We start from the raw sequence: 26,649 nt of genomic DNA on the forward strand, positions 1-26,649 counted from the left end.
GGGGGGAAAAAGAGAATTAAAGATCAGGATTTTATCTTATTACAGATTTTGGGAACAATTTGAAAGCATATTCAAATCTGACAATAGAGCAGAAGAAAGTTAAATCAATTTCACATACATATATTCTAGGATACGGTTTACTGTGCTTATTTCATAAGGGAACTATATAAAATATTCTTTCACATGAATAGTGTAATTATCTTTTTACAAGGGGGAAAAATAGATCTTAAAATCTGGCAGTACTTTTATAAAGATAACTAGTAGAAGCCAAATAGGATAGGAGGAACAACTTGCAGAAATTATAAAAACTATTATTAATTCTTTTTCTAACAATTCAACAGCAAGAAACTTCATAGTCTATTGACAATTACATAAACATGAGTTTCCTCTGTATTCACATGGGAGAAGCATGGAAATAAATAATTCTGTGCCCATATTTTACATATATATATGCGTTAGATCAGAGGACCTATCTCAAACTGAACATTGTCATAAATCAAGGAGACAAAATGGGTAGTTAAAAATTCCTGGGATGAGATATCAGACATTCAAGAATTCAAAAAGCCTAGGAAACAGCTAACACAAGGACAATTTTTAAAGTGCTTCAAGAGGGTATAAAAAAGCCCAGAAAGAACTGATATTGACATTCTTAGTTACAAATAACATGAGGCATGGGCAAATATGATTTATTGAGGAAGAATCAAAACAATTTTTATTCAAAAAATCTTAGGTCTTAATAACTTATGCCAGTTTTCTGAATGAGTCAATAAACTGACTCTGCTAGATCAGAGGTCTTGGCAGGCCTTCAAATGGCATTCAACAAAGATCTTCCACAATGATTCTTAGAGAAACTTAGCTGACATAAAAAAAGGCCCTTACATACAGGAATACCTAGTTACTAAATTAGGAAGAAATAAGTGAGAAGGGAAAGAAGAGAGGAATAATTGAGCAGTTTCCATGGTATTGGAAGATCATATCAATGATGGTGTGAAGAAAGAGGGAACTGAATTCATTTTCTGTTTCACTATCATGAAAATGTAAAAGTAGATGTAAAGAAAACAATGTAAATATTTTACTAATGTGCAGCTAAATTTACAATTTTTTGTGACAGGGCATAGTGGATGTTAAAAATTAACGTGTGCTCCAAAATAATTCATAAAAATTACCAAACAAAATTCAGTAAGAAGCATTAGAGTTGAAAAACACTGATCTCATTCTGGAAACTTCTAAGACATGAGTTGCTAAGAGCCCATGACAGTTCTCTGAGACAGTATTCCTGCTGCTCTTAGTAAGTATTCTGTACATATCCATTTTTGGTCAATGTCAGAAATGGGATATAGGGCTAGATGAACTTTTATTCTGATGGCCTTCAAATACTCTCATGCTACTCTGTAAAAAAAAAAAAAAAAAAAAAGTAACTGGCTTTTCTAAAGCAAGCTTTCCCTATTGACTGGAAAAAACAGGGAGGGAGATGGTGCAACAGGGTTGGGAAACTACAGAACAGTACTAAAGATATTATCCTTAAGTGAAATAAAAGTGAAATAAAGTGAAATAAAAGTGAAATAAAAATATTGTTCTAAAAAGAAAGAATAAATATAGAATAGCTAATTATACACACGCATCAAAAAAACATATAGCTTTTCTGGTTTCCATTATCACAATAAAATGTGTAATTAAAAAATATTTATAAGAACTTTGAAAAATGTATCACTACAATTTACAGGTCCATTCAAGAAGTTAGAAAATGGGTGATAAAATAATAAAGTTAAATGAAAAATTTGAAGCATATTAATGCTCCTAAAGTTATACCACTAGTCAGATGCAAATGAGAGATTAATTTTTAAATCTGTTCTTGAACTTTCAGCTTTTCTTGTCAGGAATTCTGAATTTAATATCTTTGAAACTGGAAAAAAATTGGTGAGAAAAGTACGGTGCTGAGTGTTGATCCATAACAGTTTGTAATCCAGTAAATTTTTCCCTGACTTTTATTAAATATCAGCATAATTTGCTAGAGGAAACATATCTGTAAAGCTATATTTTTATTAGTTTTAGCCCTATAATTTAGACAATTTTCTAAGGAATTGAAATGAGCATTTCACCAGAAAGTAATTAGAAAACAAACATATAATAACAACAGTACTCCATGTTGTAATTCTGACAAAATATATTGTGTTTTAGAAATCCATTTAGGGAGCAAATTGTGCAGCCTGTACTCTTTTATCATTGCAACAACCAGCCCCAGTGGTTTTTTGTTGAAACAAATTTATTTCTCCACTGGTTGAACAGTGCTAGATGAATATCAAAAGGTTTAACAATATTACCATAATTCCATCTCTTCTCAAGTTTTGTTCTGATGAAGAATAAAAAATAAATACAACTCAGTCCAAGAGATCCATGACAGAAAACCAGGAATGAAACACATGGCAATTAATATAACCCCTAAGTATTTAAATTCCTCTCTTATCATCCAGGCAAATCATAAAACTCCTCCTCTGTACTGTGGTGCCTTCTCAAAATGCATCCATCACTCCCCAGCCATTCAGAGAGTGCACAGACAGATCACATCTACACGCTCTCTGGATGTGCTCACTGTTGACAAGGAAGCAGTTTGCAACTCTTTTGCATTTGGCCCTACTCACACCCTGAATTGAGCACGGCAGAAGTCGGTAATCAGGGCAGAGCAGCAAAAGTTAACGTAAAAATGACAAAACACAAACACAGGAGTCAAGATTTTTCCTGCTGCTGTGGCCCTTAGTCCACATGTGGCATTAGGCCATCCCAAAAACTTCAATGCTCCAGCCATATCCACTCTCTCAGGGCTTAGAGCAAGGACTGTCAATACCTGAAGTAGAAATTCCCACATGGTTTCCTTTAGAAAGAATTAATGTGTACAAAATCAGTCCGAATTAAAGCAATACCAATTCAAGTGGGGATGATGAAAGAATTTGCCTTAAAGTCACATTTTGTCTTTTAACCAAAATGTAAAGGTATGTTTATGCCGCTGCAGCAGTTTTCATCTTATCTTGCTCCATTTCTTTTTCTTGACTACTTCTTAAATTTGATTTTTCAACTGAATTTGCAAAAGCTGTTTTAATTAATAACTTGTGATACATTTCTGGGGAGCTCAGAGTAATAAGGCTGAGTAATAAGTAATAAAAGTGTGCTACTTTAGTGGTCTAGCCTTTATTAAAAAATAAATCTGAAAGTGAGTACAGTTGTGTTATAACTTCTTTAGAGATGTGCAGAGAAAGAGGGTTTTTATTTTGGATTTTTTTCTTAATTTGATTTTTCTAGATTTTAAAGAAAAGGGAATGCTTGAACTTTGATTTCTTGCTGAACTAAAAATATAGATTTAGGGAGCAGCAATTTAGTCTTATAGCCTTTACTAGTTTTGTTTTCTTTTTTAGTTAAAGTAAGGAAGAATGTCATTCACATTGTTCCTATTCCTACACCAAAACTTTGTATCTATAAAAATTAGAGTTTACACAGTGATAGTGTTAGGAGGACTTCATGGCTATGAAGCAGATGAATTATTTTCTGCATATAAGAAAACCATCATTAAATACCTCACATAATTAGGAAGAACCTAGGAAGTACCCCTTTCATTTCTAAGGGAGGAAAGGAAAAGGTCTAAGGGAAAGGAGACAGTGGATAATCTTCCTATATTTTAAAAATGCAAGGAAAATCAACCTCATTGAAGTTGCATCATTAAAAGTAACTTTTGCCTGTGAAATGTGAGGAACACATCCACCTCTGACACTGTGATGGGATGACCTTGACTGAATTCCAGATGCCCACCCAGCTGCTCTTTCACACCTTTCCTCTACAAGACATGAGTGGAAAAGAAGAGAGAAGGTTTCATGGATTGAGATAAATTTACTTCACAAAAATAGACTTCACTAGGGGAAAATTTAATATATTACCTGTTATAAAAATAGAGTAGAATGGTTAAAAACAAAGAAAAAACTAAAATAATCTTCCTTCTCACCCTTCCTGTCAGGCTCAACATCACTTCTTTACTCATTTTCTCCACTACCTCTTCTGTCTATGCACAAAAGGGGAATGTCAGGATGCATTCTTCTCTCTGCTTCTCTTTCCTCCTCACTTGTTCCCCTGTATCAGAGTGAGGGGTGTCACTCCCATGGGATACAATCCTTCACAAACTGCTCAAGCATGGTTTCTTCCTGCAGGCTACAGTTCTTCAAGGACTGGTTGAGGATGGGAGCCTTCTATGCAGTAAGACTTTTAAGAAAGACTGTTACAGAGTGGGGCCCCTGGGGTCTGAGATTCCTGCCAGGAGCCTGCTCCTGCATGTGCTCTCACAGGCTGCACCTTCCTTCGGAGCACAGGCTCCAGCAGAGGGTCAGGCATGGACAGTAAGATGGCCATTTGCTCCACCATGGACCTCCAGGGCTGCAGGGGCACAGCTGCCTCACCTTGGTCTGCACCATGGGCTGCATGGGAATCCATCCTCTGGCTCCCAGAGAACTCCTCCCCTTCCTGCTTCACTGACCTTGGTGTCTGCAGGGTTGTTTCTCTCACATTGGCTCAGCTTTGGCCAGTGGGTTTCCTTTGGAGCCACCTGGAGCTGCTTGTGTCTGGGATGGGGGAGCTCCTAAGCTCTTCTCACAAAGCCCACAAATGTACGGGTTTTTTTGCTAACAACATGATAACCTTATCATATTATAGATAGAAATCAAACTTAAAATAAAAATTATTTCACGCATCCACAAGCTCCACAATTCAATATTCAGGTCCCCTGAATATTCCATTAATTTAACATGTCCATGAACATATTCCATTAATTTAATATTTCATAGCCAGCTATTTACCATAATTATTAGAGATAATACAAAAGAATAGTGAATATTCCTCAAAATGAATTTATAAGTTTGTTTCAAGGTCATATTCACAGATGAAAGAGAAAATGTTTTTCCATAAAAATCATGTTTTGGGTATTGACTTATACCATCAACAAGGCGGGTTTTTTCATGCTATCCTTTCCTAGATGAACCAGCTAGATCCATTTAGTATTTGTTATCATGATATCAGTCAAATAATACATCTATTAATTTAAATGGTATTTTCCATTTCAAGAGGTACAATCAATAAAACTGCACAGCAACAATGTCTGGTCCCAATTGTTTCATCAATTCTGTTCATCTTGTACAACGGAACTTAACCTTTCAAAAACTGCATGTGGAAACATTTTAAACCAACCTACTGCCAGCTAAGAATAATATTAAGGACTTACGCTTTTTGAAAGACATAATTAGTATTACATTATATATTCAGAACTTCAATCTACATGGTTTACTACTATGAGTGGCAAGAGATAGCACAAATTCTATGTCCTATGGAGGTATGTATACATATTAAAGAGCAAGATAACTGTCACCATGAAACTGTTTAGACAAGGATGTAAGGATTTAATTTCTGTGTATTGATACCATGTTTTAATACTACTAAAACCATTACTAAATAAAAAATGTTGCAATTGTTTGCTTATATCCTCAAAAAGTACAAATCAGCCATATATCAGTTAATAACACTGAATATGGTTTTAAACAACTATTATGGATGATCCAAATAATCTCACAAATAGAAGTTTTGGAAAAAAAGTAGAATACTAGGCAACTGTGTCTTGGTTGGGGATTCACTCTACAAAAAATTAGCTGTATGTCTTATTTCTACTTGCTGAATAAAGCCATAATCATACACATAAAGATGCACAAAGACCTTTAAATAGCTTTAGTTTCAATTTCTGCTGACATAGACATCTAACCATCACCCACATTACAGCAGTCATTCTTTTTTACTACTCTAACCCTGTTTATAATGTTATTTTATTTGAACTTGAAGCTACCCAGAAATAAAAGGGTCTTGAACTAGAACTCAAAGCAATTGTTTTCAGGTTATTTATAGTATTAGAGAAAATCAGAAACAGTCTCAGAATTTAGCAAGGTTCAACAATGACATTAGGATGCATCTAAAAAGGAGTAGACAGGTTCCACCTAAATTTAGTTAGGATGGAATCCTTGAAAAAGGAACACTTTCCTTTCTTAACACCTGTTTTCCATTTAATAGCAGCAAGATTAACTTTCTCATTAAGGGTTTGCCACAGCACTTTAATCCTGTTGCTCTTTAATTTTAATCATGTTGTCAATGGGTGTTGGGTGTTACAGGAGACCTTTTGGTGGTCACAGAAGTTTTTGGTGGTACCACTTGCTCTCTGCAGCCAGAGGCCAGGAACCTTGGACACAGTTAGAAGAATGCTTAGGATTCTATGCCAGATTCTGGCTAGGAGATTGGGCTGGAAACATTGCTGAAGACTGCAAGAGACCTCAGCCGTGGGGATGATGAAGGGCATGGTTCCCAGCCTAAATGGAGCCTAAACACATCACGCGCTCAATTCACCACTCTGGAGGGAAAATGCTCCTATCAAGGTCTTGCTGTGTCCCTCTGAGGCTGGGGCAGGCAGGGGCAATATCCTTGCCTGTAGGTGCGATCAAGAAGTTCTGTTGTTAAGTTGAAGGAGGCCAACAAGAACCTTGTGAAATTTAGCAGTGACGAAGTCTTACACCTGGGAAGGAAGAGTCCCTTGCAATGACATGGTGATGTTTTTTCCAAAGCAGCTGTTGCTTAGAGACTGGCTAGGTGGTGGTGTTGGTCCCTTCTTCATCACTTGTTTTTTTTTTCCTTTCTTTTCCCTTTTCCCCCTTCCCAGTTATTAATCAGTCTCTATCTCAATCCGTAAGTTTTTTTCTCAATTTTGCCCCTCCAATTCTGTCCCCCAAGACACTGCTGGGGAGTGAATGAGGCTGGGTGGGAGCTTCACTGCCAGCTGGGATCAAGCCATCACAAACCCACTGCCCAGAGTAGGTCATGCAGACCTGGATGTTTTTGAGACCTCACTAGACAAAAGCTTGCATAACTCAATCTGACTTCGGAGCTGGTCTTGCTTTGAGCAGGAGGTAGGACTGAAGATCTCATGAGGTTCATTCCAGTCTGACTTTCTGGTGATTCCATGTTTTGCAGTTGTTGTAAATCAGACATAGGGGTGCTTTACTAATGGAGAGAGCTGCTACTAGCAGAGAGACTTGATCACAGATATCTAATAATTGTCTATGCAACTAACTGTTTTTTAAAACAAAACCAAACACATAAACAAGCCAGCACAGACATACAAGCAGCAGAGATTTGAAATATAGTAATATGCCTAAGCAGATGAGCCTCTTTCTGGCCATATCTCCAACCTCATGTTACTCGCATTACAAATAAATCAAGAAAATACTGATGTGATATGGTATGATATGATATGTATATGTTATCATAAAATAAATAGTAGTAAAGAAAAGCTAAAACCCATTGTATGTTATGTAATATATGTTAGGCTTATATGCATGAGCTTCCATTTGCTATTACTCAGTCATGATGGAAACAGAAAAATCCTATGATTACATTTAACAGCTACCAAGTATAAAACCTCTCTCTCAGTCTTTCCCAAGAGAAATTACCTAGTTACTAAACCCTAAATCTAGTTACTTAGCTGTCATTATTCAGCAGCAAATGCACATAAATTAGATGAAATGATTTGTTATTCAGGCAAATAAAAAAAAAAGCTGCTGTTTTTCACTACACACCTCATAGCATTGGATACATACATTTAGTGATTGATTGGTGGGTTTGGGGGCCTTTTTACTTTCTCTTTTCTGAACTTTCAGAGTCTCAATGAAAGTGGGAGCCTTCTGGATTACTATTTAGTTATCAGCATTAAAATCCATAAAATAAAGGAAATATGCTCAGCTAAGGGTCTTTGAATAAATTATCAAGACATTTTCAGCAGGACAATAAATGAACAGATCTTTGGAGGCACAAAAAAATAAGGAATAGGCGCTTCTTTCAGTTCTCCCTCTCCTAAGAAGAGATTTGATGTTCAACAAGACAGGGAAATGATTTGTCTCACAGTTATTTTTTTGCTTTGACCTTCATCAGAACTCTGTAGCTTGCAAAGCTCACTTAATCTCTTCTGTTCCTCCCAATCTTCACTTTTGCTTCCTAGTCTTGTTATACTTGTCATTTCTCCCTGCACCTTTTAAAAATGAACAGAAAATATTTTCTGTTTCTGTACCCTGCAGAAATTCTAAGCCACTGAGGTCCAATTGCTCAAGTCTGGGATGCAGTAAGGGCTGCTTTCTCTGGTATAATCTTTGCTTTATGGACACTTTTTGACATTTTGAAATAGTAATTTTGGGTGTGAATGCTCCCCAAATAATCCAACTAAGTAATAATACTAAAGTAAGTAAAAATAAGCTGATATTTACCAAAAGCCTACTTTGTGTATTTTAATGATCACAACTCAATTTAGTTAGTGTTGCTTTATTTTTTTTTTCATCTCCAGAAGTTCCTGAATTTCTTTTACCTGCATTTTGAGTTTTCTGGTCTCTTCTTCCAAACTTTGTTTTTCTTCTTCTAGTTGCTCTCTCTTTCCCCATTCAGAGGCATTCTCACACTGCATTCTTTCCATCTGGGAAGGTTGAGGGTAGGAGGAAGAATAACCAAAAAAGAAAGAAAAAGAAAGAGGAATAATCTGATTAAAACCCCCTGGTTTTCACTGGGTGAGGCAAATGGCTTCAACTCAGAGTAAGGTCAACACCTTAGAAATCAGCCCAAGGTGTAAGTCTTCCGTGTGTCATAAAGTTAAATATTTTAATTTGAAAATGACCAAGACAGTCAATTTCTCATCAAATGTACCTTCAAAAAAGTAAAGCATGTGTAATTTTTTATACAGTAAATGGTAACAAAATCCTATTCTTTTCCTGTTATTTCTGGAAAAATAGTATTAAAATAATAATAAAGTGTTTTAAACAAAACTGAGATTGATTTTGGCTTGACAATGTCAAAGTTCACTTTTTATTCTCTAAAATCAGCATGTTTTTCTTCTGTTTACAATTTAGAAGGATTGTAATAAATGTTTATTAAACTGAAGAAGTTCTAAAGTATACCTTCAGTGCTACATACAGTTATCCTCATAATCAGAGGAAAGATTTTTAAGTTTTCATGTTAATCTCTTTCTTGTGGTCATGATTAATAGTCTTAAGTGAAATATTATCTTTTATGGCCAATGCTGTAATGCTATTTTGGGATAACTTAATGATTTTTTTCATCAAATCCTTATATAGGACAAATTAAATATATCAACAAAAAGACACATTACTAAGTCACATAGAGTAATTATCAAAGAACTGATTTATTCTTCAGAGACAACTACATAGAGGCTTTTGTCAAGGCTGCAATAAATACTTCTCAGACTTCAAATGAAAATATTGTAAAGTGAATTTTTGTTTATAACACAAAACAGGTACTTATCAAGTTCTAATGGAAAATTTTTCAGAAGAATCATTATTGACAAGTACTTACTGTTAACAAGTTATTATTAACTGGTTCTTAATAGGAGATTAAAAGAGACTAACATAGATTAAAAATTGTGAAAATAAAAGGTTCCAGTTCTTTTGATTGAGGTGAAAAAAGAAGAGAATTGTGAATATATTAAATAAAAGGTCAAAACTTTAAGAGCTTTTTACAATTTTCAGTTCTGTGAGAACTAAAATCAATGGTTTGATAAAAATGGTGACTGAAAACATTGTAAGACACTTCTTCATTGAAGAAACAGGATATCTGTGCCAACAAGGCTTTAGAAAGTGCAATAGAGGTGTGCTTTTTCAGTTCTATTGGTTACTTTTATTCTAAAATCAATTTCTGGCAAATAATGAAAAGATTCTGAATGTAGAGCAAAGAGAATGAGCTGTTACAGCATAATTCTGATCCTATGAATAGTGACAATGTCATTCTCTAGCTAAATCAAATTGCAAACTTGTCTGTTCCCACCTTATTTCTGAGTAAAGAAAAACAATTGGAAACCCAATAAAGTTAAAGAAGCTCATTCAGATTATCAGAAGTCAGTAAAAGTGATTGTTCCACTCTGCTCTGTATTGGTGTTGCCTCGCCTTGAGCACTGTCTGCAGTTTTGGGCACAGGTCATCAAAGTATTTGTGTGGGTCCAGAGTGATAGACTACAAGTTGCTAACTCCAACACACAAGTAAATGTTTGATGCTCACATGTTCCAAATGAGGTCTTTAAAATCTATCCACTGAATTTCTGTACAATAGTTGGAAATTTATTTTATAGTTGGAATTTATTATTACAAGTATCCATGAAAATTCCAGAACATGAGAAACCCTGCCTTCTTGCAAAGGACCTGCCAAAACACAGAGCTGAAATTCTAAGCCTGAAATTTCACATTTTCACAGTGTTGACACTAATCAATACAAATTCATTTTTGTCAGACATCAAATAGAGAGAAATCACAAAACCATCCAAGATTGAATTTCATCAAAAAATGAAACAGAGGATGACTATCACACAAAGATCTGATACCAAAGATAAATTTATTTACCTATGTCTGTAAAATTTTAATTCATTGCATCCAAGATATAACTATGATAAATTTACATATTTAACAGTCCTGATTTCAGCTGGGATAGGAGTTAATTTTCTTCCTAGTAGCTGGTGCAGTGCTATGTTCTGAATTTAGAATGAGAATAATGTTGATAACAGAGGGAAATTTTCATTGTTGCTGAGCGGTGCTTACACTAAGTCAAGGCATTTTCAGCTTCTTATACTGCCCTGTGAGCAAGGAGGCTCAGGCTGCACAAGAAGCTGGGAGTGGACAGCTAACCCAGAGCAGCCCAGGGATATTCCATTCTATATTATGCTCTTGTGTGAAACTCCAAATTCTGATTTATAAAGAAAAGGGAAAGCTTAAGAAAAAATTTGCAACGTGTGAAAAAACCTTCAGATTTTTAATTTTCCCTTAAAATGTCAATATTTTCTCTCTATAAAATATCTGCACAGACTTGCACTGAATTTTACTTTTTAATAGGAAGACCAGAATAATGGTGGAAGCATAGAATGAGGTCAAGGTAGTGTCAATGAAGTGGATAATTGCAAAGGTGAATGGTGGAAATGAAGTACAGAGTACTGACCTTTTGAAACTGGATAATTACATCTTAGAGCTAACCTACACCATTTCATGAATAACATGAAAGGCAGAACCCTGAAAAAACCAAACACAGAAAAAGGAACTCCACCTTGTACAGTTCATTAAAAGGAAAATCTTAATGCTCTTGTTTAGTTTAAGGCAATATAACAGTGGTTGAGGTTCCAAAAGTTTTATTGAAACAAGATTTTTCTCCTTCCCCTTAGTTAAGATAGAGTAGGATGAAGGGCAACAATTAAGGTGCAATGAATGCAAAAAAAAAGATGATGAAGATGAAATCTAGCAGTCAACACAATTTCAGACAGTAAACAGAAGAAATTCTATGCACCCTTCTGCTTTTTTTTTTAGTGCAAAGATTTGTCAGCTTTCTATAAAGCTTGGAAAAGGTCAGAAAATGTATTTAGAGAACTATAATCTTCAGCTTTTTAAAAGAAGCTTTTAAAATAGAGTTGGACAGAACACAAGCATTATGTTAAAAAAACCTGTAGTTTTGATCTGATCTGATTTGACAATGATGTCACAAATAAAAAACTGCCAAACTAACCAGAAATTCTCCCTGTAAAATTTTTATTCTACAAAACTGTCATTTTCTTTACCAAAAGCACATTCTGTGAAAGATAATCTGCATATCTCAAATAAAAACTGATTTGACTGAGAATAAAAGAGTTTTATTTTTTCTTTTTTAAATGTACAATCTGAATCTTACACAACCACAGAAAATCATTAGCTTCTAGTGCTATCTGTCTTTATACTCAGAGCCTACAGGCAAGCTGAATGAGGCCTACAGACTTGTGACCCAGGGAGGGAAGAACTCCTGTTTAAAATAGGGACCTCGGGCAGCCTCACTCAAGTGCAAATGTAAAATATCTGCTTCAGTCTGTGCAGATCAAAAATTAAAATTTAAAATCAATATGCCTTTTTTTCTTTAAAATGACAATGCAGGGCTTTTTTTCATGTTGCAAAGCAAGATAAATGAACACATATTTTCAGGATTCTTGATATCCTCATTGTATTGTGCATGGAGAAAATTTCCATTCATCTATGCTACAAATTATTCTACAGAATTTAAGCAAGAGGTATATTACACTGAAAATTCAATAACCCACGGGTTGATTATGAATTAAGGACTGTGACACCCTCCTAATAAAGAAAACCTATTGAAATAACCATAAATCTTCATAAAGCCACAAGTGAATTTGATTCTTACAGATTTCTTCCCCGTAGTTATTCAGAAAACTCAGCACGAGAAGCAAATTTTTCTTTTCTGTAACTCAGACAGGAATACTGTCTCTCAAAAAATGTCATATCCAACAGTCTTTTCAGAGCCGAGAACTCAAAAATTGTGCACTTTTACCAACCATCTTTTAAATTATTGTACATTGATAAGAAATGCAAGGACAGAGAATCTGCCCTTTTCCCAGTGGTAATTTATGAGATGTCATCAACTTCCAAAGTATGGAATGTGCTTCAGCTGCTAGAAGGAATGCAAACATGCATCCTTAAATATGGCATCTAGGTAGATTGGATCAAATGAGTTGAAAGCAAGCTCTGCTTAAAGATCAAGCAAACATCAAGCAAAAGCATCACTTTCCTTCATTGAATTCATTGTGAAACATCATTACAATTTGTAACATAGTTGTACAGGGTCTGAAGATATTTTATCAGTGGTTTAAAAGAAATGGTATCAAGTGCTTAAAGAGAGTCTCTCAGCACAACTGGGAGAAAAAACTTCTGGGTTGCAGGATCAAGAAAAAACTCATACAGCCAGAAGCATCATCAATGAGTTATACAAGAGAAGAAAATAGTTATGCTGATGAATCTGGTTATCTTAAATCACTTCCAGTTTTAGTTCAGCTGTATCTACAGAACTTGGAAGATACACCATGGTTCCACTCCACTGCTCACTTCTCTTTGAGAAAGGTGTAAGAGGAAGATGGATTTCACATAGCAAGACAATTATGTGAAACTGGATAGAAAACAATTCCAAGAATCTTTTCTACTTGCAAAATAACCCCTATTTTGTTGAGGTAAAGGGGAGGAAGTCTGTTTTTTTTGGTTTTTAAAAATGATTTTCTATTTTTTTTTAATTTTATTTTGAGATTTCTACTCCTAGAAGTCTGTAAGAACATGAGGAAAACTGCCAAAGCTCCTAAGGTCTTAGAGAAAACTCATCAGGTTTCCTGCTTCCAAGATCAGGACTGCTGTATGCAGGTGTGATGTTTGCTGGCAAGAAAAATTATTACTTAGCATGTGTGACAATGGGCAGTTTTTCATTTATTATTTCCAGTATGTCTGGCATTTTCTAGAATTCTTTTCTTTTTTCACCTGAAACGTGCAATCAAAGACTACTAGAATCCATAGCACTCTTTCCACAGGAAAAGGAAGACAAATGTTTGCTACCATTTTATTTGACAAATGCTTCAATGCAGTAAAAAAATTTTACTCTGTTTTTTTTCCTGTTGTATGCAAGTCTGCCAAGAACACCATTTAGTCCATCAGCAACTATACTGAAAGCTTGATAAATGTTATTGTGCCTGACAATATCTTGAGACACTAAGCCCTGCAAGAAATGGAACTTTTTAATGAATGCTTATATTCATAACAATGCCTAGCACCAGCAGATTTAGTAATCAAATGTTTCTTCCTCCTGGTTCTACTCAAATGCTTAAGTCTGCTGCAAGCTGATATCATTGCACTATGCTGACATTAAATGGAAAGTTGCTGATTTACCAGTATTTTTTTTCCTCTCCCCTTGTCTGCACACAGAGAAAATTCTTTTGTGCATATGACTAGTTTAAAAGAAGTGATTTATGCAGGAATAGAAGTTGTCCATAGATATATAAAAAGGTTTAAGCATGAAAATTTACAACAATCAGAAATAATATATGAAGAGAGACATAAATAAGTTCAAGAATAGGAGGAACATGGTCAGGTGGAGAAAATCACCTTTGAACTTAAAGATCTTTCTTTCTATCTGAATCTGGCACTGCTTTCATCAGTTTCTTGTGAGTTCAATTTCATATAGACTGTGTATTATACTAAAATTAACACCGCCTCTCCAAGAGAATCTACTATTTGTTCAAGGAAAACAAATTTTCTATCAATGTCTACCATAGAAAATGATCCATAATGCCTATCTAAAATTCTACTTTCACCTATTATTTGTAAATAATTGAATACTACTGAGGAACTACTTTTACCTACCTAAACATTTGAGATCAGTAACACATCATGCACTTATTTCTACTTTAAAATTTTGAAGAGTTTCTGCATTTTGATCTCATTTTAAACAAGAAATACTTACATTTTTCATGTGGAAAAACTAAACAAGATGACTAAACAAATACTGGAAGTTTCTTTCAGTACCATGGAATGGAAAAGGTAGCCTGGTGGGCCATCTGGGCCAGCATCCCTGTTGAAGCAGGGTATGCTAACCTTCCTCATTGTAATCTTCATAAGAAGATTGAAACTAGAGGAATGTCCAAACAATCAGTGTCTACCAAGAGGTACAGTGCTGCTTATTTAGTCAACATTTTCATGTGTCAAAAACAATTTGAAAATTATGTAGGAAAAAATTTAAAACTAGAATGGACTGTTATAATGAAGATATAAAAACACATGCTATAAATAAAGAGTCTGATATTTATAACATGTAAGGACAATTTTGTCAAGTAGACATTCTTGCAGGCTTGCCAGAAAAACATGAATATTTGCATGAGTATTTAAAGCAAAGAAGAGTATGATTATTTTTTCTGATACATTTTGTGCTGTTCTATTCTCAGTGTTCTACTGATATATAAACCAAATGTTAAACCATTTGTAGGCTGACTTGGAAACTAAGGGACTTTCACCCATTGTTTAAAAAACAAGAAAATACAAAAATGCTGTTTATTTTTTTTAAAGTCAGGCGAAATATTAAATGCATCCACGTGTCCTGACCAGCCAAATCACTAAAGCACATGAAAAATGAGCCATATACTTTATTATTATCTTGCAGAGCCGAATTAAAAAATCTGTAGTTCAAAATGCAAACCTCCATACATATACCCTATCATACCAGTCCATACAAATACCTGTTAGTTTTGTTATGAGTAAAGAGTGTTTCAGCTGAGAGAAACACAGGAAAAAAAAGATTTCTTCATTTTTCACTGGAAAATGTACACTTGATGTACTTGATGAGAAGTAATGCATCTTCTATATGCAAATTTAATATGTGAAAACAGTAAAAATAATAAAAACTAAACATCAATATCGTCATCTACCTTTCAAATTACAACAGAGTATAAGCCTCATCTCAGTGTTTATTATTGATGCAGCTTTGTCTCATATTTTCTAATATGAATATATCAATATTTTATCACCATTTCTGATTGAGAAGCCCTCATATTGTCCAAAAGGTAGCAGGGCATATATTTGCCTACCTCAAAATAAAATATTTGAGTAAGAACCATTCCTCAATTTTGTCAGTTATATTGATATTGACTGAATTTCTGAGTAGCCTAGGTAAAATCCCTGTGAGTACATTCTGCAGGTTGAAGTTGAAAGTGCTCTGGCTTAAGTCTTGTCCTGACTTTCCAAGCATCCTCTCAGAGATCATTGAGGAGCTCATGGGAACCCTCTCAGATATTTGTGGTTATCTGCTGCTGCTGCATCAGGAACTATTGAAGTAACTGTCCCTTCACCACCGGAATCCTGTTTGCTGCATCTTAGACCGAAAAAATGCCCCTGCAAGAAAAATGAAACCTAGATTTCTAAATTAGGGAAAAAGATATGTAATCTGTAATTTGCTCCTCCATCAGTTTGAAAAATTTACTGTAATAAATAGTGCCTGTTTTTTCTTTTTGTCTACAGCCAGTTTAAGATTATCTCTCAGTTGCAAATATCCTATCTATCAAGATACTGGGAATTTTCCAGAATTTCCCTGAAATTCTCCTCTCTTCCATCATAAGATGAATGCAGTAAGTGAGAGCTATTTACTTACTGAAAAAAGAAAAATCCAATTAAATTACCAATAATAAATTGTCCATCAAATCATTCTTCCTTAAAACTTTTACTGTTTAGAAACAAATACTCATATTCTCTTATTTTATATATAGCCAAGCCATGGATAATTTCATGTAGACCCTATACCTCTATTATAATATGGGCAACAGTGGAAGGACTTTATTTTCCATCTGCCTGGGACTAAGACCCTCACCTCTAGCTCACACCACAAAGACCCTCAGCACAGACCCCTTGGGTGCCCTGAACACCCCAATTTAGTCCCATTCCAACAGCACCTCTATGCATTCTCTTTTGCTTAAATCTAAGAGAAACTTCCGTCTCTGTCTAGGGCAAAGAACCTCACCTCCAGAATTTCTGTCAGCATCACTCACAACTTCTCCTGCTCTGTATTTCTCATTTTAGCTGCTGTTCAGCTATATTCCCCTCCTACTTCTATGGCTTGCTGTGTTTCAAAAGTAATGCTCATGGTATAACATGTACCAACATCTATATAAAATATAACTTAGCTGCACAAAAAAGATGCTTCAATAGCTTACTTCAGTAATTTGACTCTACAAAATTACCAAATGATCTCTTTCATCATGGTCTTTCAGACTATCCAGTATCAGTTTTTTATTTGGGCTCCTTTCTAGCCTACTTCATACTAACCACTTCCAAAAATTTTCTCAGTTTCTGGAAATTGCCTATAAGTCAAACACTTTTCACTCTTTCCTGTACAAATCTGATGAGAGCAGTTTTCAGAGAAATTCCTGACTGCAGAAACAAAAGTTGAATAATTGGTTCCAACATAATTCAATTACTATTTAGTCATAACTTTAATGTTAGGCATCCTTTAAGTAGCATGTGACTTGAAGGCTATTTTTTTTTTTTAATAATGAAAAAACCAGTCATATTCAAGTGGTTTCTGTACTACCCGTAATTAGAAACAGAGAATAAATCTAAAGTAATTTGAATGCACTGGGCATCTTTTTGCAGCATACCTTCTACTGCAGGCTCTTCAATTATCTTGTTGTGGTTGTTGTTGTTGTGTTTATCAAAATATTGGTGCTTAGATAATCATGACCTTACATAAAAATTGCATGTACAAGATGCTGTTTGCTGTATTCCTAAATGAAAACGATATTTGAGATGGGACCAACACGACTAAATTATCAAACTATTTTTCCTTTTTTGACTAGAGATGAACATAGTAACTAGAGTTCTAACCAAGATTAATCTATACAAACATTATGCAGTGGTTTAGGTGAGTTTGAAATGTTCTCTGATCTCATTCAAGGAAATAATTCACATTTCAGCTAATCCCTTGGAGAATACTGCTTGAAATTTATAAGGGACACATGCCAACCAAAACTCTCAAAACTTGACAAGCCATCACTCATGTGGAGAGTGAGAATTACAATGTACAAACAAGTATTTCCTTTTGCTACTATGCACAGTGAGGTCAAATTTCTATTCCAGGGAATAAACAAGCATCCCATATTAAGTAATAATCAATTGATCTAATACCTGTAGCTCAAGTCAATTAAAAAAATAAAAGTAAAACAATAAAAACACACTTTAATATTTAGGTTTCACTAAGAAACAAGGTAAAACTTGAACTCTTGACATTTTCAATGAAGGGCTAGATTTGTTTACTTTACAAGCAGTAGCCTGCTTTTCTCATAGTTGATTGGATTATGATAAAACACAGAAGGGGTGGCAGTGGTTATAGAATAAACAAACTATGTTAAAAATTCTAAGTAAATGGCAAAGATTGTTTTAGGCATAGGATTACATTAATATTTTTCTGAATGTAATTTGAAATCTCAGAGGTAGAGGTTTTGGGCATTCTTAATCAAAAAAATTTGAAGCAAAGCAGGAACCTTCACCCCTTAATTTTCCTCACTGACATCTTAGTTTCATGAGAGGGAGAGGAGGGCTGAATGATTCCTTACTCTGTGCTGAAAAGCTCAATTCCAGACATTCTGGTTTATATTTTAAAGGAAAGTAAAATAGGCCCCTGCTGAGAATCTTGGTGGGTTTTTTGTTCTGTTTTTTTTAAATAACACCTGAAATTTTTTATTAAACTTTGCTTAATTCTCTTTTCATCCAAGTATTGCTGAAGATTGAAGTTTCCTGTTTTAAGATTTTTTTTTATCTGCATTTAGCTTACTTCTGTTACTAGTGTTCTTATCAGGGGGAGGGGACCATGTATGTATGTGGATTTTTGGCTGTTTTTCCGAGTCAAACCTAATACAACAAGCTTCTTCCTAAAATAAGGAACACAGACTAAGCCCTGGGAGACCTGAGACTGACTAATGCAAAACCTCTTTTTAATAGCAAGATAAAAAATAGATTTGTATGCCTCTGAGTAGAACTACATGTACATACCTTAATGGAAGCAAAAATGAGCTCCTATTCTATGGAAAGAAATGACCAGACAAATTAAATTTTCATTCTTAACTTTCCAAGCAATAACAATTTATATATCATTTACAGAAAATAATTTTTATATTTGGTATTTTTAAAAATAAACAGCCTAGAAATTTAATTGCAATCAGGATTATAAAAGCTTGCCTTCTGTTACTTCAAATAGTTATCTACTGCTGTGTGTTTATGTAGTTATTATTAGTAATTAATTTACAAACTAGAATATGTCATAAGTCATTCTAATAAGTACTGTAAAAGGAAGATGACAACCCTTCCTCAAAAATACAGGGATTGGTCATAAGAAGATGAATGCAGACATGTAGAAAATCATCTGGAAAAAGAGTAAATAGTGCAATGGGTAATATATTTGTTTATTTGTTTGTTTGTGAAGTTTTATTTGCTGTACAGATGGTCAATAACTCTTTTGCTTACAACCAATTTCTTAGCCAACTTTCCATCCTCACTTTATATTGTTGAATTGAGAAAAACGTATAGCTAAATAAAGAACTGTAAGGAAACAGAAAAATCAATAATGGTCAGCATAATTAGGAAGCATTGCAAACAAGTTCAAATTCTCCTCAGTCTCAAGAAGTTCCTAAACTGTGTGGGTATTACATGTTGCAGATCAGAACACTGTTCAACCCAATTTTAATTGTTAATACAATACTATCAAATTAATAATATTAAAGATATAATAGGAATGTTAATTGATATATTGGAAAATAAGATACTAACTAAACTTACAGTACATTTTTTCATGTAACTGGTAATGAATCATAACAAAAACCATCAAAATGACAGCAACAGTCAAAGTCTCTACATTTAACTTAGGGACTACACAAGTTCCCTTATCTTACAGATGAGAACTGTTGACTTTTCAGATTAATGGTCAAGGGATGCTGGGAATAGGATGTTTTCTGTAACTCTAGGTCTCTACAAATAAATACATGTCAGACTACTAGAATACTAAATAGTGTGAAACCACACTAGAATTTGCAATCATTACTTTCCTGTAGGAAAAGCATCCATACCAACATATTTAATTAAAATTTGCAAGTCTGATTTGACATAATGTGAAAAATTCACGAAAATCAAAATGGCATCAAGGTTCTTTGATGAGTACAAGATATGATACCAATGTTAATTAAAGCACAGATAAATTGCACTATAATACAACAGATTCCTAAAGTTTCCATGTTCTGATGCAGTAAGGTTTTTCCTTAAACATTAACAACACCTGCTAAAAAGGACAGATTAAACCAGTATTCAAGCTTGTTTTCTCCTCTGATCTGTAAGTTCAATAGGATTCAAGAAATAGAGGAAATTACTTGTTCAAGGAAATTTAAAAGTGTTGTGCTGCTTAGAGTTCAGATAAATATATCATAGGTCATTTCTCCATACAGCTCTCCTTTCAGAGTAAGAACCTGAAATATACAGCTTTAGTTGTTTGATCTAGATAAGCAGTTACATAAAATAATTTCTGTAGAGCAGTGGTCTGGTGGAAAGTGCCTGTAGCAATGGTTCTACTGCTTACAGTGTACATGTCTTCTGTTTTATCTGAGCCATACCCAAAATATAACATCATACTGGTAATCTGAAGTTACAAGTGTTACAAGTGAAGAATCTTTTGTGACAATTCCTAATCACCTGTTACTACATAGTTTAGGAACTGATCAAAGGTATATTGATACCAGCAGATTTCTCATTGACTTCAAGGTATCACTCATGCTGTTACTTGAAGAAATATGCAGTATTTCACCAGTGTGAAAGTTTTGCTTCAAAATGGAAGAAAATTATCTAAAGCGGTTTTTCCAGTCAAGCCTCCTCCCAAATTAGATTGTTAATTTTTAAGTGGCACATTGCTCCCTTTTTCCAGATAAGAATAAAAAAAAGGAACTGAATCACTAACTGCAAAATGCTTCTATCTTTAATTAAATACCTTTAATGTCATCAATTTTCAACATTCTACCTGTTGTTACATTTAATTCTTCAGTGGTTTGTTACTGTTTTCAAGTAAATTCAGCCCAAGCTGATTTTATGTGGATGAATGACAAGTAAGACCACTAGCAGAAATATTTACTTTAACAACTAAATGAATGCTAAAATACAATACCAAAAGTTAAATTGAGGACAGTTAAACATATTTTAGAAATTAGATATTAAAAAGCCTTTTTTTTTAACTATACACTGCAAAGAATTAATTTCTGATATAGAGAGCCATATGGCGAACAGACCGCATTAATACATGATTAAGAAGCAACTTTGTCATGATTTTGGGCCTTTCAATCTGAACTATGAAAAATTATTTTAATTAAAGATGCAATCATAGAATCATACAATGACCTGAATTGGAAGGAACCTCAAAGATCATCTAGATCCAACTCCCCTGCTCTGGGAAGGAGCACCTTGACTCATCCCAAAGACCAAGATCGCTTCATGTACACAAACACGCAAATACACACACATCTATGAGTGTGTGCATTTGCACATTCCTCCCTCATCTTCCTCGTTTCACCACCAAGTTCTACTTTCTGCCAGTGGCAGAACAGGCTAAACAAACCTCCTCAAATGGTGCCATTTAGGCATGGTGTTCCTTTCACAGAAAATCTGTGTGCAGAAATATGTTTCAGCATGCACACGTTCCTTCTCAACATGCTTTCTCACAGAAATAACTTTTCATCTCTCACTTGTCCTTAAATAAAAAATAAACAATAAATAATCCTTGTCTTGCTTGGTGTTTTCAATGCAAATTGTGTAATGAAGACAGAGAAAATATTGGCAAGTATGACTCAATGGAGTTTAAATATCTTGTCAGAAGCCAGTATGAGCAAAAATGTCAATGAAACTAAAGGCTTATCCTGCACTTTCCAAATTAGATTTGTGGAAAAATAAACATCAAATGGAACCTTAATTTTACACAGTATGACAAATTATACTTTATGCTGGACACTAAGAACATTAAGTATGTCATTTCCAGAGATAAAACTAAATATGAACAGGGACCTGATATATGAAAAGAGTGTAAAGAATAGTTAACTCTTTGCAAGAATTGCTGCTGAAGCAACAATACAGAATTCTGTCCTTACTGTCTGACCACCTGTCATTTATTATAATTTACACAGGAACACTCAAAATTCTAGACCTAGTCTAAAAATAATGAGATTTTATTACAGGAAAATTAACTGCACCAAGATTCCATTCTATGAAGTCATTTGCATTCTCAAACAATTCAGATGTTGTTTACAGAAAATTGCCAAGTGATATTTTAAATCTCAGCCTTGAGGCTTCTGATATCAAACTTTATAAAAACTCCCTTTGCATGCTAAAATAGACTACTGTCTAGTCTCTATAAAAGCACTATAAAAATTTTTTGTACAGAATTGTTTTCCTATGATAGCCATGCAAAATACTCAACATTTCTGGGCATCTTAGGTAAGAAATTAAACAGAGTAATTCACAGGAGCCAGTACAGCCATTCAGGTTTATGTCTGATAATTACTATTCTTTCTGCAGGATTCAAGGAACAGTCAGAAGGCATTTTTTGAGTCAGGTGAAGAGTATGTGGCAGAATGGATGATCTTACTATATGTATCTAAATTTTCTCTAAGATTATAAGAGTATCGCTTTTCTATTTCATAAATGTCCTAAGTGAATGAAAAAAGCAATTTCAGGTAAACAGCTGTGTAGCACCTTCACACTATAAGGTAACTTCAGAATAAAGATTTCTGGAGAAGATAGAAATCATTCAGAGTCTTTAACAAGATCTACCTGTTTTCAACCTGAGCCTCCAAATAGGCCGTTGCACTTTAAAGAGCATTTAAATGTTTACAGTGATAGGAGAAGATGTGATTTATCCAGAAGCTTCACTTACATCAGTGGAGCTTCCTTCACCTGGGAACAACAGGTAGGAAAACATTCACAATCTCTTAAAGAAAGTAATGCTCCTAAGTAGCAATACATAGATTGTTGTAATATAGTGTAAAACATCTATATACTGAAAGAGAGAACAGAAAACATTTGTTTTAAAAAATGTTTAAAGGTGGTTTTTTTTGGCTCTATCACAAAATCAATAACTGGTGACTTACTTTCAATTGTAAACAAAAAAAAAAAAAAGAGGAAGAACAGAAATGTCTCTGCCAAATACACAAAATGTTCATTTAGCTTGTGTTCCTTTTTATCTAGGTATACTTTTTTATCACTGATGTTCCAAGAAGATTTAACTACCAATTAGTGTATTTTTTACCTCATATCCCACAAACAGGGATATGAATTTCCCCCATTAACTACCAAAGCACTAATTAATATAGAGGAAGAGTACATTCTGTACTTCAGCTAACTGAAAATTCTTTTAAACATAGACCTGCACTGCCTATAGTGGCATTTGTAAGTCTACAGTGCACACCAGTGGACTATAGTAGTACATGCAATTTTCCACTTTTTTCAGGATAGTTTTGTAAATATTCCATCTTATTTAACTCTTAAATGACCAGAAAAGCACATCATTCAGGATTTATAAGGATGGATATAAAATTTTGAGGAAGATTTGCAATGAGTATAAACAAGAATGTTTTATTGTACATAAGATAAAATGATCATTCTATAACCTAAAACTTCAACAGGCTTGCTGATTCCAATTCTGTGTTTACAAAGCACAGCAACACACCAAGGATTTGCTTTGTTTTCCAGAGTCCACAGACCTAACTAATCAAACTCAGACATAATTTTTGTGTTTCTAAGACTGATGGTTAATTGAGCTGTAAACTAAACTGTATCTGAAAAAATTGGATACTCCATTCCTGGGGACATTTCAACAAGCAAAATTATAGATGTAAAATTTTCATGTTCTTCAGAGAACTTAAAGATTCCTACTCTTTCCAACAAAGTTTACTTTAAACCCAAGTCTATCTAATGTCAATACTCTTTCTTTACTCAACAGCCTTTCAAACAATTTTTGCCTTTCTGTAGATACTCATGCAAATACAACAATTAGTGTAATTTTATACGGAGTAATTTCTTTCTTGTTTTTAAAATAACAAAGTGTTTTATATCTTTTAATGGATGAACAGAATTCTTGGAACAAAGAAATTATCAGTTACAACACCAAACGCAACTTTCTATTGTACCTGTTAAAATGGTCTAATTTACGACCCCAAACAAGTCAAGATCAATGCTAGTGTCACACAAAGCTGCCTATAATGCTCATGGTTACTATGATCATAGATTATCACTTTACTACTTTTTTTAATGAGCTCAATATATTGAAAACTTATTTGCAACTTCCAAATTGATGCTGAATGGATAATATGTTAAAACAACGATCATCAAGATCACCAAGGCTTTCCATATTTAGTTTATTCCAAGATGAGTAAATACTTGTCTTTTAATGAAAGTAACTAAAGAAAGTGATTAGTTACTGGGAGCGCTAATAATCAAGTCTTGACAGCTGTGAAGTTTCTAACATTCCCCAAAATCTCTCCAACTTCCAAAAGGCTAGAAGAGCTATCCACTCCTAAAAATGGTTTAATTTGCAGTGGCACGGTCACTTGCAAACCAAGCACTTTTTTTCACATTCACAGTGGGACTGTTAGGCAATCTACCAAAGGAAATAGCAGATTAATTTAGTCAAGGACATGAAAATAATCCAGATGTAATGATTGAACTGCTTTTAATCTAGAAATTCCTTTGTGATTTAATATTGGAAATTTATCTTGGAATCAGATCCCATGCTTAGCCTAGTAGATGTCTGCACTTTGCTTTATTCCACTTTCAAATTTTTCACTGTCAAAATTCTTGTCTGTTGTTCCAGCATCCATTTCTCAACAGTAATATATAGTGAGTAATATTCACATCTGTGTTGTCAACACACAAGGTTTGGTTTATTTCAGTAGAGTTTCCACTTACAGAAACCCCCTCCACTGATAGAAATAATTTCATTCAGATTAGTCAGATTCATCCAGATCAGTGTTCTTTTCTGCAATTTAAAAATGAGATTTATGTCATAAATGTCAGAAGCTGAAAAGAAAGCTTAAAATATTACCTCCTGTTAGTAATTAAAGCAATTGAGCATGTTCCCAAGAAAAAAGCAGAAACACATATATGTAGACATGCAAATGCATAAATATTGTTCTCTATCTCCACTGAATTCTCAGAAAATTTTTACTTCCTGTTGTTCTATTCCTGATGACAGTGCCATAAAGCATTTCATGAAGATTAAATTTCTTAAGCAAAACTATTAACTAAACCTAGATTTCCTCTGTTTGGCACAAGTATAACAAGCTAAAATCCTACTTAATGAGCAAACAGAAAATAAAGAACTAAAATTTAAAGGAACTCAAATATGAAAGATAGATATTGGTTTGCTGCTGTGTTGCATATGCATCACCTATTAACTGGAACTTGAGATTTAATAGACTGCTTGCAATTCTTTCCAGAACATGAAAGAAAACTAATTAAATTCCCTCCATTATTCAAAATTGGAGATGTTAAATTCATAGGACAGTTTAAATTCACCATCTATGTTTAGCTGTACAAGCATACATCTTGAGTTTTGTTGGACCAAAGAGGTCCTCTATCCATTGTCCTGAAAGTTAAAACCTGAAAACTGCAATACAAATATTTTTTATTCTTCTAATCATGGACACAGATTGAAATGAACATGTATTTCCTAACACCAACACAACCAGTCAATGTTCTTAAATTACTCCTTCAATGTAAAAGTACATTGCTTTCTGGCGTCAGACCTCCACCATGAGTGCCCTGCTGAGCCAAATCGGTCTCCTGGTGCATCTACCTGTTCTCCTGAGTATTAGGACAAAACTTGGTCGTACTCCAAGGCCTGACAGGTTGGGTTGACTCCTTTGTTTACCTATCAGAGTTGCGTCCCATGGGAGCCTTCCCAGCAGTTCCCTGACTAAGGCAATATCCTGCTCTCCTTAGGTTCAGAGTCTGTACTCTGCTGCTTGCCTTTCTTCTTTTAGGGTGACTGACACTGCTATTTCAAAGCTACCACAGAGGAGGAAATTATTCATCATCACATAACCAGTTAGTTTCCTTCATATTAGTCAACAGCAGATCCAGCTATTCATCACCACTTTTTGGTCTTCAGCAAGAATTTATTCCTGAAACCCCACTGAAATCTTTGTGATTGCACCAGCTATTCTAACTTTCTAGCAGCTGTAGTCACCCACGAGAGCTGGGATTTACAACTCTGAGATCTGTGTTCTTTAAACACTTTTTTGTTTCCTAATTAGGTCGTCTGTAACAAACTCCTACCACAATGACACCCTCACTGGCCTGTCCTCTGATCCTAAATTCACAAGTCTGATTATCCCCCATCCTTCTGGAGACCTCAAAAGAGCTGAGCTGCTTTTAGATCTGAGGGCAACTTCCATTCCCTCAGCCCTTCCTTGCCAGTGTTTCTAGAAGTCCTTCACAGTACTCCAGCTGCATGGACTTGGCACAGCATTTGAATCATTCCAACATTGTAGTTCTGTAACCACATACAGCTCTAATTCTCCCTGCTTGTTTCCTAGGATGTGTGCATTTTTTAATCAACATTTGAGGCGAGTGTCCCTTCACATTGTTTTATCATTACTGAAGTCTTTCATGCTCCTATCAACCTACGCCCTATGTTTTCCAGCTGACCACCTCTTCTTTATTTCACTGTGGTCTGTAATCTCTCATTGCTTCCTTTCCTAGTTCAGGTCCCCATGACCTCAACCCAGAGCTCTGTGATTATTCCCAATATGCTCCTAGCTGGTGCCCATCGGGATGAGTAGCAGCATAGCAGTCTATGCACTGGACAGACCTTGGCAATCTCTCTACAATTTTCTGGATCCTAGCCCACAGCAAGCCACATAAACCTCAAAAAAGCAAGTGGGGAGCACAGGGGTTTCTATCCTCACAGGAGCAAGCCTCCTACTACTGCCACTTGCTGCTTCCTTCTGATGTTAATGCATGGTGTGTGTTAAAGCTGGTTCTGGTGCCTCACAAGTTATTGCTTTCTTCTCTTATTTCACTTTTGAACTGCAGATCTGTAAAAAGAGCAATCCTACAGTTCCTGGAGGACATACCTTTCCAGCCCTCCTACTGTGGGACTCAATTCACTGTGAAACTCACAGCCTCTGGCTGCCCCTCCCATGTGGTTCAGACTTTTTTATTTCTGGATCCCTATGAA

General features: G+C 34.7%; 1 protein-coding gene across 1 annotated transcript in view; it reads right to left on the bottom strand.

Moving 5' to 3' along the window:
• CCDC102B (coiled-coil domain containing 102B) overlaps positions 1–26,649 on the bottom strand; it is a 125,263-nt gene that overhangs the window by 90,756 nt on the left and 7,858 nt on the right. Inside the window, exon 4 of the mRNA XM_071448976.1 lies at positions 8,423–8,527. Coding sequence (XP_071305077.1) covers positions 8,423–8,527 — 105 coding nt within the window. The remainder of the gene's footprint in view (positions 1–8,422; positions 8,528–26,649) is intronic.

Source organism: Agelaius tricolor, unplaced genomic scaffold (genome assembly GCF_023055355.1).
Source record: "Agelaius tricolor isolate 1412-34295 unplaced genomic scaffold, bAgeTri1.0.p SCAF_2, whole genome shotgun sequence".
NCBI lineage: Eukaryota > Metazoa > Chordata > Aves > Passeriformes > Icteridae > Agelaius > Agelaius tricolor.